Below are 20691 nucleotides of genomic sequence, written 5' to 3' on the forward strand. Positions count from 1 at the left end.
ACACATTCAAAGATGACAACAACATCCTTTCATGACTGACACATGTCGTTTGCCATCCTGTGGCATTTAATGATCAGTGGCATCATTTGTTCTCGTGAGTGTAAGATTTTGGTGGTTGTGTATCTGAAAGTCTTTTCAGTAGTGCCAGGGGAGCTGTACCAAGTGTTGGAGAAGTGCTCAAAATGCACCAGTCAGCTCTCTTAAGAATAGTACACAGAGGGTGGGGGTGGGGGGACGACGACGACGACGACGACCGATGTCTATATGAGTACTGGCATGGGAAGGATAAAACAACCAGGTAGTGAACCTTCCATTGAATAAAAGGGTAATAACTAGGGCTACAAATCATTAGGTTGATATCTGAAAAGGATACCTGTGCTGTAATAATGTGAGTATGGGAGACATTACTCACTATACAGAATCGAGATTAAGAACGCCTGATTCAAGAAGTTACCATGTTAAGTGGCCTTAGACTGCCCCATAAAGGGTTCTGAGCATTAGTCTCCCAGTAAAAGGAAGGGTGGAGGTTACTGGGAGGTCCACCTGATGATATCTCAAAATGTCATCTCTTCCTCAACAAGGGGAGAGATGCTGCAAAGGGCCGAATTCTCTATTTGTTTGGATGCATGCCACCATAATTTCCAATCTGGTATTTCATCACTAGACGTGGTCCTGATGACTGATGTTCACACCTCCAGACTCTTTTTGAGGTCAATTTGGTTCTTCTAATTAGCTTAATAACCAAGGAAAATGGATTAATATCGGTATGTTGTAGGGAATCAGGTTTCCTGAGGAGCTACACAAGGCAAGCCAATGAGTAAAGTGGGAGCACATACTGACCAGCAAGGTAATGAAAATACAGATTACATTTAGTCCAGTGTCAGTGCGAAAGGGAAGGAACTGAAGGGAGCAGCAGAAGGAAGGGCTAACTTACAAGAGTGTATTTAGAATTACACTGGTGTCCAAAATTAAAGCAACAAACTGCTATTTTCTCATCCTGTGTCTAAGTACCGATATAATCATACAAACTGTCAACAGATGTCCACACGATCGTGTTCCACACAGAAGATGGCATTCTGGTTAAAGGATAACCACGCCAGTGATTACGTCACGGCACCCATCAAAAGAGGTAATATTTGTCGGGTAGTCCCACATCCACACTTGCTGTGTACACAGTCACAGATGCGATATGGTACACAGAAGACACCTATCAGACACTGTGCAATGAAGAGCCAAAGGAAAAACAGATGCAGGACAGTCGCAAACTGATGTGACACGATGGCTTAGAGTGAATAATTGTTTCTTGGTTGTGACGATAGTTCATACAGACCAAAACTGTATCCCAAATTCCGGGGCAGCGCTGACCATGTGTGACATCAGGAGACCATTATTTGGCTGTAAGGGCACAACAGAACCGCCTTAGTCCTGCACAACAACTGGCATCTGACCTCACAGTATCCACTGGACATGTTGCATTGAGGCAAACGGTTTACAGACAGCTTCAGCAGAGTGGCATTTGCCGTCGGAGACTTGTTATACGTATACATACCTCTGATGCGTCTTCACACAAGGGAATGTCTAGAGTGGAGTCAACATGCCACCTACACCATGAACAGTGGGCCAGTATTCTTCTCACACAAGAGCCACAAATTGGTCTGGGGAGCTAGTCTCAACAGATTCACACGACTTCAGGACGCAAACATTGCGGAGAGAGACTGATCTCGAGGAACATCCCTAATGGTGTGGGGAGGGATTGTGCTGACCACTCGAACAGCTCTTCATGAAAATTGGCAACGTTTAATGCAGTCATGTATATTGACAGTATCTCAACACTTCATGCGCAGTTGTTGTGAGGTGCCGTCGGCCCAGACTTCATATTGAAGGACAATAATACTCACCCTCAGAATACGCATGGTTGATATTTTCTCAGAAACAGAAGATATTGCACGCATGATGAGGCTTGCTTGCTCTTCTGATTTGAATCCCACATAGCATGTCTGGGATCACTACAGAGGATGGGTTGCATTACATTAGCATCCACCAACCTCTCCTCAAGACTATCAGAACTGAAATATCAATTCCCCAAGGGGCATTCATGCAACTAAAAAACAATTTCTGAGAAAATAGAGTTTGAAGTTTTCTGCAAGTCTTTAATACATGAAAGTAAGATCCATTTTTTGACTGGCTGTGTTGCTTTGTGGTACAGTATTCGCCTTCCATGTGAGCCGCCTGATTTCAATTCCCCAGTGCAAGTATTTTGGGGGAAAGTAAGAAAAAAAGTCCATGGTAGTGGTCCAGACTGATTGCTGGTTCGAGTCTCATTTCAGTCATTTTTTCCATTTATTTCCCAGTAAGTTCGATTACCTACATCATTTAAAAATAAATTTCATCAAGCATGTGCTAATTACCTTATTATTATGAAAAATGCCTGTTGTCTTATTTGTAATTACATATCGCACAAAAAATAATTTTCATTGTGCATATAAATTCTTAGTTACCCATCTTTTATAAATGATAAGATTGTTTGAATTTTTTTAAACAAAAAATTGCAAATTAATTTTATGTATTTTACCTGTCTTGGAAATTCTGCTAGAACATGCATCTTTGTTAAAAAAATTTGCACCAATTGGGAATCTAACATTGCCCACGACAGGCGAATACCCTACCACAGAGCTGCACTGCCTGTTGAAGAAACGTCCTTACTTTAATTATTAAAGATGCTTGGAAAACTTCAAAATCAATTTTCTAGAGAATTTTTTAAAGTTGTATCAAACTGCTTTGGTTATTTGAGTTCTGAACTTCACGTAGCATAAGTATCAGAATATATAAAAATCAGATTGCTATATGGTCTCCTTGTATGCCAATTCTTTCCTTTTCTTCTGACTTCCAACAGTCTTCTTCCAGCACCTCTTAATTAGTCACACACTATAACAAAATAATCCTTTCCATCCTCTCTTCTCGGTACCCGTGTTTCAGTTCCAAAGACAAGAATATAAATACAATATGACAAAACAATTTATATAGAAGACACCGAGCGAGGTGGCGCAGTGATTAGCACACTGGACTCACATTCAGGACGACGACGGTTCAATCCCGTCTCCGGCCATCCTGATTTAGGTTTTCCGTGATTTCCCTAAAATCGCTTCAGGCAAATGCCGGGATGGTTCCTTTGCAAGGGCACGGCCAATTTCCTTCCCCATCCTTCCCTCACCCGAGCTTGCACTCCATCTCTAATGACCTCGTTGTCGACGGGACGTTAAACAGTAATATCCTCCTTCTCCTATATAGAAGACGTAACTTTCTAACAGCCCATATAGAAATTTTTGTTCTCAGCATGTGATACATTCAACAACACATCAGATAACATAATCAGACTATGCCTTACTATATTGAGGGCACATCAGATAACATAATCAGGCTATGCCTTACTATATTGAGGGTTGGCACTATCTTCTGCCGAACTCTTCACAATTTGGTTTGGGTGATTTGTCACCTACCTGAACAACTAACATAGTGGTGAAAGGGGGACAGATTCAGGGCCTTCAGATCAGCCTTCATTTTTGGTTTCTCCTTCTGAGATTTGGATTCAGTAGTATCCAGAAACACGTCTGGTGCAGATAAGGAGCGCACTGTTTTGTGACTCTTGCAGCTGCTTACTGCCATAAGGGCACAGGGATGTGGTAGTTACCGGTAACAGGATCAGGAAGAAAGACCTATTCACTTGGAGGTGGCCTTATTACGAGGGTCGTCCACAAAGTAAGTTCCATTTCTATTTCTATTCGTGGCAGCATTACGATCGCAGTTCCGAGCATGTGCGGCAGTTCCTCTGACTAGGGGAGAAGAAATATACGCCATTTTCAGATTTCTGCTGCCGACATGTGCTTTGTAGTGCTTCTTTATAATGTCTGTCGTAATTGAAAATGCCATCATGTGTGAAATCAGATCTGTGATTCATTTTCTAAATGCAAAGAAAGTTAAACCAAAGGCAATTCATTGGCAAATCTGCGAGGTTTACAGACAAAATGCTATGAGTGATTCAATGGTTAGGAGGTGGGTCACACTGTTCAATGAAGGATGAAAAGGATGACCATCTGTGGTTACTGAGGAACTGGTTCACACAACTGAAGAGAAGATTAAGCGCAACTGAACAACACAAAAAACAACAGATGGGCAGAGCACTTCAGTTTTTGACACGCTACAATGAAGAAGGTGATGGTTGTCTTTCTCGGATAGTCACGGGGGATGAAACTTGGGTATCGTACGACACCCCTGAAACAAAATGGCAATCAGTGGAATGGAGGCAAACTTCACCCACCAACGAAGGTTAAGCCTAAGCAAATCTTGACACCTCGAGAAGTCATGTGCACCCTTTTTTGGAACACAAAAGGCATTTTGCCAATTGATTTCTTAGCATGAGGTCAAACAATCAATGCACATGGTTACTGCGAGACCATTAAGAAAATGCGTCATACAGAACTAGCACCAAGGATTCCTGTCAAAAGGTTGTTTTTTCCATGATAATGCCTGACCTCACACGATGAATGTGACCAAACAACTCTTACGGTAATTTCACTAGGATGCGTTTTGATCATCCATCGCACCTTGCTCCTAGCGACTTTCATCTGTTATTACACCTAAAATCTGTCCTTGGTGGTCAACACTTCAATGATGATGACGAGCTGAAAGGACGTGTTACCAGCCACACAGGCTATGAAGAAGGCAAACAAAAACTTGTGCCATGCTATGACAAGTGTCTACAAAATTTCGGAAGCTATGTAGAAAAGTAGTTTAACAGTTGTAGATTTTTGTACAATAAATATTTTTTCTGTATCTGTACAAGTTTGTTTTATATAACCAAGCGAAACTTACTTTGTGGACATACCTCGTATATGACTGGAGGGGGCAGAGGTCATAATTGCAGATATAGTTACGGGAGGGGCGGTGAGGTGTCCTTCCATCATATGAACAGATTATGTGAGGTAGGGACCTGTGACAAGGAAGGAAAGGGAATATCCATCCTTGCCTTGTAAATGATAGAAGACTTTCTTTTTGGGAACAGCTTACCCTCTTCTGGACAGGGTAAACACTGTCATATTTGTTCCTGGGTGGCTGGCTGAACTAAGATCTTTAACTCTTGGATCTCACATTCTCTTCCTCCAATGTGGCAAGTTGGCAATTGGGGTGCAGTTGGTAGGTGGGGGTGCAAGCCTCCCTGAAATTGGTGCAGTGAGGGAGTTATACATAAAGGGTGGGCACCTTCATGTAGGAGCCCTTCCATATACTCTACAGAGATACTCATTTCTAGAAGTAGATTGTGTGTGAACAAATCTTATACATTCTATGGTGAGTGGTACAACGGACTTTATATTACACCAGTAAACCATTATTTTAACTTTTTCCAACAATAAGTCACCATGGAAATTCAAGACAAATGCTCTGGTGCCTGCTTCATCTTTAGGCCCCCGTAGAATGTAATGGATTAAAAAGGACACTACATAGTTCCAAATTTGCACATAATTTCTAGTCCATTTGAAGTACAAGGTCTACTGGAAGACTATATAACCTCAATACTATTGAAGTTCTTTGGTGATTGGGGGCAATTGTGACAGGGATGTCAAACTTTTTAACATTGAAACAATGCTTGTGACTGAGTGAGAGAAACTTTTAATACGTTGACTCCAATGTGACTGCTGGCACCCACAGCAGACCCTTATACCTGATGCCATGTGCTCGCTGGTCACCACCTATCCGCATATGTGCGGAAGGCAACATCAGTATGTTTACTGAACTGACCTAGTTATACTAGCCTTCAGTTTCCTCCACAAGAAATAACTACTTGGTATTTGAGGATTCACTGCCAGTCCTAGTAACAGATCCCAACCTGAGGCACATATTTGGGTCATATCCTTCAGCATGAAGATAAGTCACTCATACTGATGAGACGGCTGTGGCCCTACAGCTACCAGCATGGTTTTGCTTGATTCCCTGTATGACTGGTCTGCCATGTCACCACTCAGACTTGTGGCTCCCCCACAGGTGCCAACATGACTCAGAGAGAGAAAGAGAGAGAGAGAGAGAGAGAGAGAGAGAGAGAGTGTGTGTGTGTGTGTGTGTGTGTGTGTGTGTGTGTGTGTGCGCGCGCGCACGAGGGAGGGGGAGGGGTTGTGATATTAAAGATGAATACCGTATTTACTCGAATCTAAGCCGCACTCGAATCTAAGCCGCACCTGAAAAATGAGACTTGAAAAAAAGGAAAAAAAAAAAAAAAATCCCAAATCTAAGCCGCACCTGAAATTTGAGACTAAATTCAAGGGGAGAGAAAAGTTTTAGGCCGTACCTCCAAATCGAAACAAAGTTGATCCATTGTAATATGAGACACAATTTAGGTCGAACGAATGACGATACAGCTACAGTAGTTTGGTTCGAGTCGTAAGCTTAGCAGTTAAGCTTTACCATGTAGCCATTGCTATGCGTCAGGCGCTCCGTCCGTATTTATACGGATACCCTTCCTTTTTCACGTGCTTCGTCTGGTTTGAACCGATTGCTTATTTTGCTTTGATCTGATAAGTGCCGTTTTCTATGTTATAGGTGTTTACGTCAGTCACTCTAAGATGAAAATGCATTACTATACTGTGTCATGCATTGTTTGTCGCATTCTGATAGTGCGTGTTTACGGCCTGTCGCTGCTCGCGGCATGGCTTGCTTTTGTGCGCGCTACCGCTGCCTACAATTAAAAAAAGAGAGGAATCATCTCATTAGCGAAACAATGGCAAGAGACTGCTATTTGTTGTTACTTACACTGCTGCTTTCTTTGATAATGATCAACAAGAACCAAATAATAGACTGCGTATGATAGAACATGTTTTGAACGAGAGTTTGGCGAAAATTTTTCTCTGTTTGAAAATCTTTGCGGTCGCTTCTTTAGTACATCAAATTCTGCACAGAAATTAGTCAGATTTAAAAATCTAGTCAGTAGCTGTGCTTCATTTCTGACTATATCACTATTAGACATAAGAGTAATACGAATATAAACATGACACGATACGTATATTCTTCCGCGTTTGCTGTTGTCTCACTATAGTTTCGTACTTTATTAGGCAGACAGGATTTAAATGAGATAGAAGCAAACACGAAAGAATACATGGCAAAATGTTTATATTCGTATTATTCTTATGGTGAAGAGAATACTGCATGTGATTCACATTTCATCAGGTTCCTATTAGCAACCGTCTCTTCTCACAGGTAGGAAAAAATTCAGAACGTAGAGTTGGCCATATTGACAAAAATCCCAGTCTTGCCAGTCGGATTTTCGTAGTACATTGAAATTCTACTACATTCGAAGATGAACAATACGGAATTTGTATTTACTTCGTTGGATGATGTATGAAAATGCAGTGGTCGAAACTCGGGCGGAGAAAAATGCTCGTCTTCCAATTTTTTTTAATTTTATTTACTGACGCAGAGGTTTTGGCGCCAGTATTTATCTTTGTGACTACAAAGGATGCCCGTGTAGCGCTACATATATTCGACGGCAGAAGTTAGTTGTGGCGGCACCTACCAACATTTTTCAGAACTTCCGCTCGCTTTGCACTCAATTCTAAGCCGCAGGCGGTTTTTTGGCTTACAAAAACCGGAAAAAAAAGTGCGGCATAGATTCGAGTAAATACGATAGGCTATGCTTTGGGACTAAATTTCACCTCCCCACTCCTCTATCAGCGTGACGACAAACCTAAAACATCTCTCTCTCTCTCTCTCTCTCTCTCTCTCTCTCTCTCTCTCTCAAACACACACACACACACACACACACACACACACACACACACCTCCAAAAGTTTAACGAATCATCAGATTCTGCTTTTGCTAATTGACCTTTTCCTAGTCCTGTTATCTTCTGTGTGTGTAGAATTAAAAAAAAGAAAGAAAGAAGATTCAGGTATTTACCATCGAGATAGGTGATGTAAAAGTGGACTGGTTTACTTACAAGAGATCTACTTTATTATTCAAGTAGTAATACAAGACTAGAAAAGCTGTACACATTAAATGCAAGTTATTTAATGGAGGGTTTCGCAATTCAGTTAATATATTTTATATCAAAAATTAACAAATGGAAGTTTCTCTTCAATATGGGTAAAAATAAATGACACACAGGAAATGACCCTTGCTTATGCTTCAAAAGAGAATGCAAGGGTCACTCCCTACAGATTTAAAAAAATAATAAATAAAGTATTGACGACTATTTGTGTATGTGAGTTCAATATTAAATTTACAGGCAGCAATGAAGTATGAATTGAGCTATGAGCTGCACTATAATATCACTTTTGTTACACACTAATACACAATTTTTTTTTTTTTTTTTTTTTTTTTTTGCAAAAAAGCTTCACATGACAGCTGTGTGTACCATTTTACTTCCACAAAACATAAAAAGGGTTCTTTCTCACACAAATAATTGGTCAAAAAGTTTACAAACATGCACAAAATAAATGTTACACATGCGTGTGCACACGCGCACACACTCAGTGAATTAATAGACACTAATCACAGACGAACAACACAATAGTGCCCTATGATAGGTAAAAATAATACAAGTCTGTTTCTTCCAAAACTGGTAACAGAGCACAAAACACTAATGTGAACTATGTTACCATAACATTTGAACATTTTACTTTCTTTGATACAGTATGGACTTCCTTCAGTACAGTATGGCTTTTATGTACAAATAATATACACATAGTTGAGTGCATCACATTTAAGCTTTTTATTTAATAATGCTTAAATGTAATGCACATATTCATTAATTTTCAATTATTCTGATGAAGCTCCCCAAGTCAAGTAGTCAGGGCGTGTTGCCGCCTTGTATTCTTCAACTAGATCCTGTACAGTTTGCCGAGACAGATCTAACTCTTCCAGTGAGTCCTGGAACATTGGTTCCTTGCGAAATTGCTCCAAGAACGCTTCACGCTTGCGAAGTTTGTCATATTGCTGCAGGGCTCGTTCAAATAGCTAAAAGAATGGAACATTATTAATTCACAAATAGGTCAGACACAAGTAAAATCCAAATTATCTTTATGAATATATAATGTTAAATTCATGACGGAAAAAGATATTTGATTTTCTTTTTACAAATAGAAAGACAAAACCATCCATGTACCGCATGCAGAAATAAGAAGATCCTAAGCATACCCATCAGATGTACAAACAAGGAATAAATTAATGAAAGGGGAAATAGGCAACAATGCCAAAAACATTCACAAGTCACTGAAAATAGCAGATATGGAATTGATTCCCTCATCATCTGCTGTCCTGGATTCAAGCTCAAAAGATGATGGAATGTTCTATCCACTGAAAAAACTTCATAAATTACAGAAAAGAAATTACTTCAAACTCTGCATTCATCAGGAAATCTGCCATCTGTCAAACAAATGTTAATGTTTTTCTTTTGCACTCTATAAGTATGTAAATTAACAGTACATGGAAGTGCCACGTTACCTATGGGGGCAAAAGTGTGAATTCTGACACAGGACATGAAAAATTTCATATTGCAGATTTCAGAGTACTTGATGGCTCAACACAAAAGTTTTGTCTCAAGTGCAGATAGTGTTGAGGATCAGTGGACAAAGTTCAGCACCATCGTACAATATGCATTAGATGAGTATGTGCCAAGCAAGATCGTAAGATGCAAAAGAGCCCCCGTGGTACAACAACCGAGTTAGAAAACTGCTGCGGAAGCAAAGGGAACTTCACAGCAAACAAACATAGTCAAAGCCCTGCAGACAAACAAAAATTACGTAACGCAAAATGTAATGTGAGGAGGGCTATGCGAAAGGCGTTCAATGAATTCGAAAGTAAAGTTCTATGTACTGACTTGGCAGAAAATTCTAAGAAATTTTGGTCTTATGTCAAAGCGATAGGTGGATCAAAACAAAATATCCAGACAAAACGGTAGATATAGAAATAGATGACAGAGGGATAGGGAAACAATTAAAATCACGCAAAAGAGGAAAGGCCGCTGGACCTGATGGAATACCAGTTCGATTTTACACAGAATACGCGAAGGAACTTGCCCCCCTTCTTGTAGCGGTGTACCGTAGGTCTCTAGAAGAGTGTAGCGTTCCAAAGGATTGGAAAAGGACACAGGTTATCCCTGATTTCAAGAAGGGACGTCGAACAGATGTGCAGAACTATAGACCTATATCTTTAACGTCGATCAGGTGTAGAATTTTGGAACATGTATTACGTTCGAGTATAATGACTTTTTCTGGACACTAGAAATCAACTCTGTAGGAATCAACATGGGTTTCAAAAAAGACGATCGTGTGAAACCCAGCTCGCACTATTCGTCCACGAGACCCAGAAGGCCAGAGACACGGGTTCCCAAGTAGATGCCGTGTTTCTTGACTTCTGCAAGACATTCGATACAGTCCCCCCCAGTCGTCTAATGAACAAAGTAAGAGCATATCGACTACCAGACCAATTGTGTGATTGGATTGAAGAGTTCCTAGATAACAGAACGCAGCATGTCATTCTCAATGGAGAGAAGATTTCCGAAGTGAGAGCGATGTCAGGTGTGCCGCAGGGGAGTGTCATAGGACCGTTGCTATTCACAATATACATAAATGACCTTGTGGATAACATCGTAAGTTCACAGAGGCTTTTTGCGCATGATGCTATGGTATATCGAGAAGTTGTAACAATGGAAAATTGTACTGAAATGCAGGAGGATCTGCAACGAATTGACACATGGTGCAGGGAATGGCAATTGAATCTCAATGTAGACAAGTGTAATGTGCTGCGAATAGATAGAAAGAAAGATCCTTTATCATTTAGCTACAATATAGTAGGTCAGCAACTGGAAGCAGTTAATTCCATAAATTATCTGGGAGTAGGCATTAGGAATGATTTAAAATGGAATGATCATATAATGTTGATCATCAGTAAAGCAGATGTCACACAAATTCATTGGAAGAGTCCTAAGGAAATGCAATCTGAAAACAAAGGAAGTAGATTACAGTACACTTGTTCGCCAACTGCTTGAATATTGCTCATCAGTGTGGGATCCGTACCAGATAGGGTTGATAGAGAAGATCCAACGGAGAGCAACACACTTCGTTACAGGATTATTTGGTAATCGCGAAAGCGTTACAGAGATAATAGATAAACTCCAGTGGACGACTTTGCATGAGAGATGCTTAGTAGCTCGGTATGGGATTTTGATGAAGTTTCGAGAACATACCTTCACTGAGGAGTCAAGCAGTATATTGCTCCCTCCTACGTATATCTCGCGAAGAGACCATGAGGATAAAATCAGAGAGATTAGAGCCCACACAAAGGCATACCGACAATCTTTCTTTCCATGAACAATACGAGACTGGAATAGATGGGAGAACCGATAGAGGTACTCAAAATACCCTCCGCCACACACTGGCAGGTGGCTTGCGGAGTATGGATGTAGATGTAGATATCAAAATAAGAAACTTTGTACCTACAACGAGGGCAACTACAAAAATATGATAGCCTGTTGGAGGGCTATTTTTTTTAAAATGAACAAGTCACCTCCAGACACTAATGCCTGACTGCAGCTGTATCTGGGATGAGCAACAATCTTTGCTGGAGTGAGGGATGGGGCAGTGGAGAGATAGCAAGGGGTGGGGAGGGAATATTCATGTGCTGCCTGCGGGAAAATGCAGGGGGAGGGGTGGGGGCCTAGGGTAAAGGTAAGAGGAGAGAAGCAGAGAAGAGGATAAGACTGTGCTGATGCACTGGCAGGATTGAAGACATTTATTTGTAGGGCTCGAGTGGAAGCATGGTAAAGCAGTAGTTGAAGTTGAGCTCGTCATGTTAGGCGGTATGCTCAGCAATTGGGTGGTTGAGTTGTTTCTTGGTCACATTTTGGCAGTGGCCATTCATGCAGACAGCCAGCTTGTTAGTGGTCATGCCCATGTAGAATGCAGCACAGTAGTTGCGGACCAGCTGACAGATCACATGGCTGTGTTGACAGGTGGACCTACCTGTGACAGGAGTGTAGTAGGTGGTAGTGGTGGTGATGAGAGGATGAATAGGACAGATGTTGCATCCAGTTCTGTCGCAGGGATATGAACCATGGGGCAAGGGATTGGGAGCATGGATGGAAGAGGGACAGCGAAGGACTTGCAGAGGTTGGGTGGGGAATGGAATCTTATTGTGAGAGGGGTGGAAAATGTATTTCTCATTTCAGGGCACAAAAAGTAGTCCAAAACCTGGCAGAAAATTCAATTGCTCCACTCCTGTTGTGGACTGTACCAAAGCACAGTGGGGTTCCTTGGATGGTAGATGACTGGGAAGACAAGGCACCGGAGAAATGTTTCTGGATGTAGTGAGAAAGGTACTTTCTGTCTGTGAAATCCTCAGAAAGAACCATGGAATATCTGGAGAGAAACTGCTCATCACTATGGATGTCACAGCCACAGGTGTCTGGGCTGTGTGAAAGGGACTTCTTGGTGTGAAAAGGGTGGCAACTGTCCATGTGGAGGTATTGATGTAGCTACCTTTGTGGTGGAGGTCAACATTGAGGAAGGTTGCCTGTTGGGTTGAGTAGGACCCAAGTGAATGGAGGAGAAGCTGTTGAGGTTCTGGAGGAATGTGGATGGAATGTCCTCACTTTCAGTCCAGATCATGAAAATGACATCACTGAATATGAATGAGGTAAGAGGTTTGGGAATCTGGGTAATTAGGTGAGGCTGGCAAAAATGGTGTGATTCAGGTACCCACTGTGTGCTATGGATTCGTTTGTAGGTGATGTCTTCAAAGGAGAAATCATTGTGGGCTAGGATACAGTCAGTCAGTCAGTCAGTTATTGGGAAAGGTAGAGTTCAATGGCAGTAAGGCCATGGACATTGGGAAGTTAGTGCAAAGAGATGAGGCATCAACAGTGACGATCAGCGTGGTAAGGGAACAACAACTGTGGAGAGTCCGTAGAGAAAATGGTTAGTGTCTTTTACGAGGGTTGCTTTTTAAGTAAGGGCCGTTTCCATTTTTAAAAAAAGATACAAATACTTCTGTAAAAAAACTTATTTTCTGATTCTACACACTTTTACCCATTTTTCTACATAGTTGCCTTGTTTATTTAAGCACTTGTCATACCGTACAACTAAGTTTTTAATTCCCTCTTCAAAGAATTCGGCCGCCTGCTCCGACAACCAAGAGTTCACGGCTGCTTTCACTTCATCGTCGTCATTGAAGCGCTGCCCGCAAAGATGGTGTTACAGGTACCGGAAAAGGTGAAAATCGCTAGGAGCAAGGTTGGGGCTGTATGGTGCATGGTCCAAAACTTCCCAGCCAAAAGAATCAATCAAATCCCGAGTCTTTTGAGAGGTGTGAGGCCTAGCGTTATCGTGCAGGAGCAAAACTCCTTTTGTCAGCATGCCACGCCTTTTGTTTTGAATTGCTCTGCGGAGCTTCTTCGGAGTTGCACAGTAGGCATCTGAGTTGATTGTCGTTCCTTGTGGCATGAAGTCCACTAGCAAAACACTGCGCCAGTCCCAGAACACAGCTGCCATAATCTTGTGCTTTGACAGTGTCTGTTTAGCTTTGACCTTGAGGGGTGAGGGTGTGTCGCCATTCCATTGATTGTCACTTGCTTTCAGGAGGGATATGGGATACCCATGTTTCATCTCCAGTGACAATTGACTCAACATGTCATCCCCTTCTTCCTCGTAACGAATCATAAAGTCCAATGAAGTGGCAAAACTCTTCCCTTTGTGGTCCTCTGTGAGGAGTCTGGGTACCCACAGAGAACACAGTTTCTTAAAGTTTAGGTTTTCAGACACAATTTTGTACAAAACCGATCTTTAAACTTGTGGAAATTCCAAAGAAAGAGTGGAAATTGTGAATCTTCTGTCCTCACGAATCTTTGTTTTGACTGCAGCCACCAAATCATCAGTGATCACAGAGGGCCGGCCTGAGCATTCTTCGTCATGGGCGTTCTGACGGCCATTTTTAAACTCTCTAACCATTGACGCACTTTACCTTCACTCATTGCATTCAAGCCATAAACTTCTGTTAACTGACAATGAATTTCTGCAGCTGATAGGCTTCTCGCGGTCAAAAAACGTATCACTGACCGTATCTCACACGCGGCGGGCGATTCAATAATCATAAACATTATAAAGTAGCACAGCGATGTGTACACGTCAGCTACAGAGCTGCAACTTGCATCAGTGTGAACAGGAAGGATGCCAGCAAGTGGCGCGGTGGCTTGTTGTGGCGTCTGCGCGAACTACAGGACTATACGCGCGAACGGCCCTTACTTAGAAAACAACCCTCGTATATCTGAGAGTACATTTTGGGTAATAGGCTGAAGTAGTTGATACATAAGGGCAGAGATTCATTCCGTGAGGCAGCAACCGGACTTGATAGGGTGTCCAGTATGGTTGTGTTAATGTAGTTTAGAAAGCATCTATAATGTAGGAGTGTAGTAAGTGGTGGGGTGAAGAGGGACATAAATTCGGGTGAGAGGTTCTACTATGGGCCTAGAGATTTGAGAAGGGACTGGCAGTCCTGCTGCATTTGTGGTATGGGCTCATTGGCAGATCTTTTAGGTGGATGCATCTGACAGATGTAGAGTTCTCTGCCAGGCAATCCTATGGTTTATAACCAGTGGTGGAACCTTTGCTTCCACCTATGCTAATCTGTGTCCTTTAACTGCCTTTCAGCTTCCTTGCTTCAACTTCAGACCAACACATGCCTTCGATCCCACCAGTGCACCTGCACAATTCCCATACTACTACTACTACCACCCTCATACTTTTGCCCTCTCCTGTCCTCCAAATACAGCCTCCTGACGTAGCAATTAGCAGCCCACTATTGAGACCCCACCCATCCCTGCACACTCCCACAGGCAGCACTGGAACCTTCCCCACTCTTACCTTCTCCTCCTCATCCTATACCTCTCCTGTACCCCCCACAACACACCCCAGCAAAGAGCATGATTCACCTCAGATGCAGGCATACCTGGGTATTAGTGCCTGGAGATAACAATAGCCGTGTGTGTGTGTGTGTGTGTGTGTGTTGCTGACACAGGCCTTAATGGCCGAATGCTATAATTGTGTGAATCTTCTTGTTGTGGCTATCACGACTCAGCATCTCCGCTATATAGTGATTAGCAACTTTCTTTCTCTAATGTTGTTACATTCCATCCTGGATTTTCTAATGTTTGATTTTTACATAAAAATGTATTTGAAAATAAGGGAAAAGAGAAAACCACTTCCCATTCTTACTCTTGAAAGCATCAGATATATGAAATCATCCTGTTAAGCATTTTTGGGGGAAAGACAAGATGTAGACACACATATCCAATTATTTACATCTACACCTGTTCTCTGTACACAACTGTGAAGTGCATGGCAGAGAGTATGTCTCACTGTACCAGTTATTAGGTTTTCGTCCTGTGCCATTCACAAATTGAACATGGGAAGAATGATTGAATGCCTCTGTGCATGCAGTAATTAATCTTATCCTCATGATACCTATGTGAGCAATAGGCAGATGGTTGTAGTACATTCCTAGTCATCATCTAAAGCTAGTTTTTGGAACTTTGTTAATAGATAAGACTTTCTCAGGATAGATGTAAACTATCCCCAAAAGTCTTCCAGTTGAGTTCCTTCAGTATCTCTGTGACATTCTCCCACCGATCAAACAAACCTGTGATAGTTTGTGCTGCCCTTTTCTGTATATGTTCTCTATCCCCTGTTAGTCCTATTTAGTACAGATCCGACATACTTGAGGAATATTCTAGAACTTGTTGCACAAGTGATTTGTATGCAATCTCCTTTAGACTAATTGCACACACCCCAAAATCTAGCAACTGCTTTATCCATGACTGAGCCTATGTGATAAATCCATTTCTTATCTCTACAGAGTGTTACACCCAGGTATTTAAAACTACGTATTTTTATGAAGAGCACAGTTTCACAATTCTGAACATTTAAAGCAAGTTGCCAATGTTTGCACCATTTTGAAATCTTATCAAGGTCTGACAATATTTATGCTGCTGCTTTCACACAGTACTTCATTACAGATAACTGCATTGTCTGAAAGAAGTCTTGAGGTTACTATCAATATTGTCTGTGAGTTCATTAATATACAACATGAACACTGAGAGTCCCAAAAATCTTCCCTGGGGCGCGCACCTGAACTTACTTCTACACCTGACGACGACTCTCCATCCAAGATAACATGCTGCAACCTCCGTACCAAAAGGTTCTCTACCTAGTTACAAATTTTACTTCATAGGCCCATATGATTGTACTTTTGACAAACATAGGTGTGGTACCGAGTCAGAAATCAAGAAATACTCTTGCTGTGGCGTGCACAGCCACACAAATGCAATGGTCGGCTACCGTGGCAGAGTTAAGTGGTGCCTCCAACTTAGTACCAGCACGTTCTGCCAGCTGGCGCTAGAGGCGTTCCCGCCAAACATTCAATCAGCCGCGAACTACGCACACGCACGAGCCTTTTTTCTGGCACGGATGGTCACACCATGATATTACCATCCGCCAATCAGGGATTGCCAACGACCGCCACTCATCACTCTGGAATCAGCGGAGGAAGACTGGAGCCGTCGTGTTAAATAGCCGGAAGAGAGGAAAGCAGATGTCTTTCGACCCGCCGCGGACTGCCACCCAGAAGAGACTTCAACACAGCCGGAATGTCCAGGTGCCACGTCTTCGCTATGCCGGCCAACAACCCCGCACTCTGCACCCGTCTGCATCCTCGGCATCCGCCAGAAAGCATCAAGAGAAAACCCGACAAAGGAACGTAAATTCAGTTCAGTTGCCAACATTTCAATTCAATAAGGTGTCATAATTCTTTGGCTTGTTATAAAATTTTGGCAGAAGAAGCTTTTTGTTTTTGAAGGAAGTTCATCTTTTTGTAAAATTAAGCGGTGGCCTTGCTCCACCTAATAAAAATTATTTTATTCGCAAATGTGTGTTAATCCGTGGATATAACCCACTCCATCTACCTGACTGCCATGATCCAATGCTGTGAGAAAAGTGTGAGTTCAGTTTGACACGATCAATATTTTCGCAGTCCATGCTGGTTGGGATTTAGGTGGTCATTCTGTTCAAGATACCTCATTATGTTTGAGCTCAGTATATGTTCCAAGATTTTACAACAAATTGATGTCATGGATAATAGTTCACTTCTACTATCCTTTTTGTAGATAGATGTGAGTTACGCTGTTTTCCAAGAACTGGACATGGGTTTTTGTTTGAGGGGTCTACGGTACATTATAGTCAGAGGGGGGGCTAATTCAGTTAGTATAGAAATTGACAGGAATTCCATCAGGCCCTGAAGCTTTGTTCAGTTTTAACTATTTCAGCTATTTCTCAACACCACTGACACTAACACTCATTTCATTCATCTTTTCACTGGTACACAGATTAAATTATGACAATTCTCATGGGTGGCCCTTTGTAAAGGACTTCAGCATTTCCGCTTTTGCTTTGCTATCCTCAATTTCAGTACCTGTCTCATTCACTAGGGACTGGACCCTAACTAGGTGCGAATAACAGTCTTTATATATGACCACAAGTTCTATGGGTTTTGTGAAACATCACTTGACAATTTTCTGTTACAGAAGTCACTGAATGCATCACACATTGTTCTCTTGACAGCCCAATGCGTTGCATTCAGTATCTTTCTATCTATAGCCATACACTTCATTTTACACCTATTATGCAGTAATCTTTTTCTTTACAGTGACTGTATACCATGGAGGTTTCTCTCCCATTATGAACTGTTCTACTGTGTACATGGTCAACTATTCTTTTAAACATGATATTGGTGAAAATCTGGTGTAAGAAAGTACATAAATAGAAAGTGACAAAATAATTTTTTCAGATTTTTTAGATCAAAACTATAGTCAGGGGGCCATTTTGAAATGTCTATCATTTTCTCCATCTGACGTCAGTACGAAAGGTAGGTTGAAAGTTTTTAACTACCGTAACTCCCTTATTTATAAATCAATTTTATTCAATTTGGTGTCATTAGAAAGATAAAAGGACCAACTATATCACTAAACTATAAATATGCTGCAACTGTACATATAGATATGTGCAAATCTATAATTAGTCATTTAAAAAAAAAACTTCACCATTTTAAATTTTGTCTCCAAGAATTCCTATTGTCATACATTTCAACATAAAAAAGAAGAAATCAGAAGGGAGGGTGTTCTGTTTAATCATTTAAAACACAAAGAATATAAATAATAATATACACGTTTCACTTTGTGACTCTTACCTAGTGGTCACAAATGATGATCAGTTCTCATAAAGCACATTCATAAAATTCTAAAAAGCATTCATTCTTTCAAACAAGTTTTCAATGGACAATATTATGTCTGATTCAAAAGTATATAAACTACCAGTACTTGTGCTTGCACTTGGAGCAGGCAAAGTAACTAAAATGTTTTTATAAGGTATCCAGCAAACATCAGTGTGAAGTGGCCATGAATAACTTGAGGAAGGGCCACTTGGACTCATGAACTTGACTTTTGCATCTCTGTGTTCTTCACTAACCTCTAGAATTTTTTCAGATGATGAAACACACTTTATCAGCAACTTGTTTTCGTTCAGTGGTTTGAAAAAATGATTCTCTCATCCCAGGAAGTGTAAAAAGTCTCATATCGTTTTTGTAACAAGTTTGTGATCTTTGTTATCTCCTCTGTTGCAACATAAAAGTTTCTATTCCTGGAACATGAGTTTTGGCAAATGTAAGCAGAGTTTTTGGACTTAAAACGTGACTGTCATATGGATGCTGTAAACTTGCTCTTGTTGCTAAACGTTTAATAGTACCACCAACTCCATCACATGCATTTTTGCCACGACAAAGCCAAAAAAATTCCATTCTGCAGTTGCTCCATGATCTTGCTTGTGATAGCACAAATTTAAAAAGTTCTCAAAGTTTTATATTGTGCAAACTGTCATCACTGAAATACATAACATGCTAGATGTGTGGTAATTGTTCCAGTATATGAGAGCAGTTTTCTGGAAAACATAGAATGTGTTTGTATCATGCTGCAAACAGTCACTTACACAACACAATGACATTGACTTAATGCACTGATCTGTTTTAAAGTACACCACAAAAGGATGAAGGGTGACTTTAATGTTCTGCCAGTGAATTCCTTGTGCAGCATCCTGAAGCAAACAGGTATAGTTCTCTGCAAAATCCACTATAACGACGCATGTAGTATCGGGGAGGGTTTCTTTGCTTGATCTGAAGTGGTGACTGAGATTTTGATATATAATGATGTGTTAAGTTTTGAAGTTTGTGCATGAGATACTCAACAAATTCATCGGTCGTCTTCATTAATGTCTACAGTGTAGGTCGATCAGTTTGCATCCATTGTCTGAATACAACATTTTCACAATCTTGTAGGGACTCCAGCTCCATTAAAAAACTGCGCAGTTCATATTCGTCAGGACACCAAGAATAGCGAAGCAGCATGCACTCCTTGTTTTCCAGATTGCACACAAGTTTCTGTAGAAATTCAGTGTACGGTTCTTTCACATATGTAGCATGCATTAACAGTTTTACGTTTTGGTGATACATGTATACACATACGTTACGCATTCCACGACTGTTTACAGTAACACACGCTTTTGGCCTAAGTTCACAAAATTTAGTAAAACCAATTTTATCTTCAGGGAACTTTTCTCTGAAAGCTAAGTATACATCTTTCAGATTATGTAAAATTAGTCTTTGTCTTATACACTCTTTTGCCATTTTCTGAAGGGACAGACAGTCTTTTTTTATTAGCAGAAATGAGACATATATCATCTTCACAGTAACAATTCTGGACAAGTTTTTCCACATCCTTACCTATTCTGTTTCCCACTTTATTACTCCCTTTTGACAAAATACCATCTTCTTTTAGCAATACCCTCAATTTCTTTACCATGTATTCGGTAGTGTTAAAAAACATTTGGATTTTCCTGTACTCCATGAAGCTGGTGCTAAGGTAAGTATTTGTAGCTTCTCTTTAACAGAACTTCTGCCGAATTCCTCGTTAATTTTTTGCATAAAAATATTTCAGTCTGCACATTCAGCACTGCCAATTTCTTCAGACACATTTTTCACTGGAACATGCAGTACATCTGATGCTGTTTGCTGGAATTTTAAAGCTAAGCAACGAGACTTGGATCGAATGTATTCTGGACACCTGTCTTGTGCTCTCTTGGTAACCTTAAATGGTGAAATTTCAAGTAATTCACAACTTCCATTAACTTTTTGAAGAGCTGTGGAGGGATCTGGTGAATATTCTTGATCTTCAACTTCACAATCATCCATCCCTGTAAGGTTATCCCCCATAGGAGACAAATGTCCTTACAGCATGTTATGCACAGCTTGGTACCTAGGATAAGTCCATGGGTATTATATTTCCTTGTCATGTTTAAAGAAATAGGTTTCAAAGATTTCTTAGCAGTCTTTTTACCATGCTTCTTAAAAGGGTCACAGCAAATTTTTTGTCTGTCTTCAAATGTTCCCAAATAGTGCCTTTTGTAAGAAGAACAAACTCGCTCAATATTTTCACAGGTGATATTCGATAATTCAATATCAGCTTGATTCAGGCTTGACATACTTATTAAATCAAGCTCTTCACTGCTACTACTTTTCTTCTGATACACAACTGCTGACACAAATCCTAAAGAA

General features: G+C 40.8%; 1 protein-coding gene across 3 annotated transcripts in view; it reads right to left on the minus strand.

Moving 5' to 3' along the window:
* The window catches only part of LOC126100537 (tubulin gamma-1 chain), a 132500-nt gene that overhangs the window by 53333 nt on the left and 58476 nt on the right, over nt 1–20691 (minus strand). For 2 of the 3 annotated variants that reach the window (XM_049911154.1, XM_049911156.1), the window contains exon 10: nt 7973–9000. The exons of the other annotated variant lie outside the window; for it this stretch is intronic. In XM_049911154.1, the coding sequence (XP_049767111.1) occupies nt 8803–9000 (198 nt within the window). In that variant the 3' untranslated portion in view covers nt 7973–8802. Of the gene's footprint in view, nt 1–7972; nt 9001–20691 lie in introns of those variants that run through there. 3 annotated transcript variants of the gene reach the window in all.

The sequence above is a fragment of the Schistocerca cancellata genome, chromosome 9, assembly GCF_023864275.1.
Source record: "Schistocerca cancellata isolate TAMUIC-IGC-003103 chromosome 9, iqSchCanc2.1, whole genome shotgun sequence".
NCBI classification, from domain to species: Eukaryota; Metazoa; Arthropoda; class Insecta; order Orthoptera; family Acrididae; genus Schistocerca; species Schistocerca cancellata.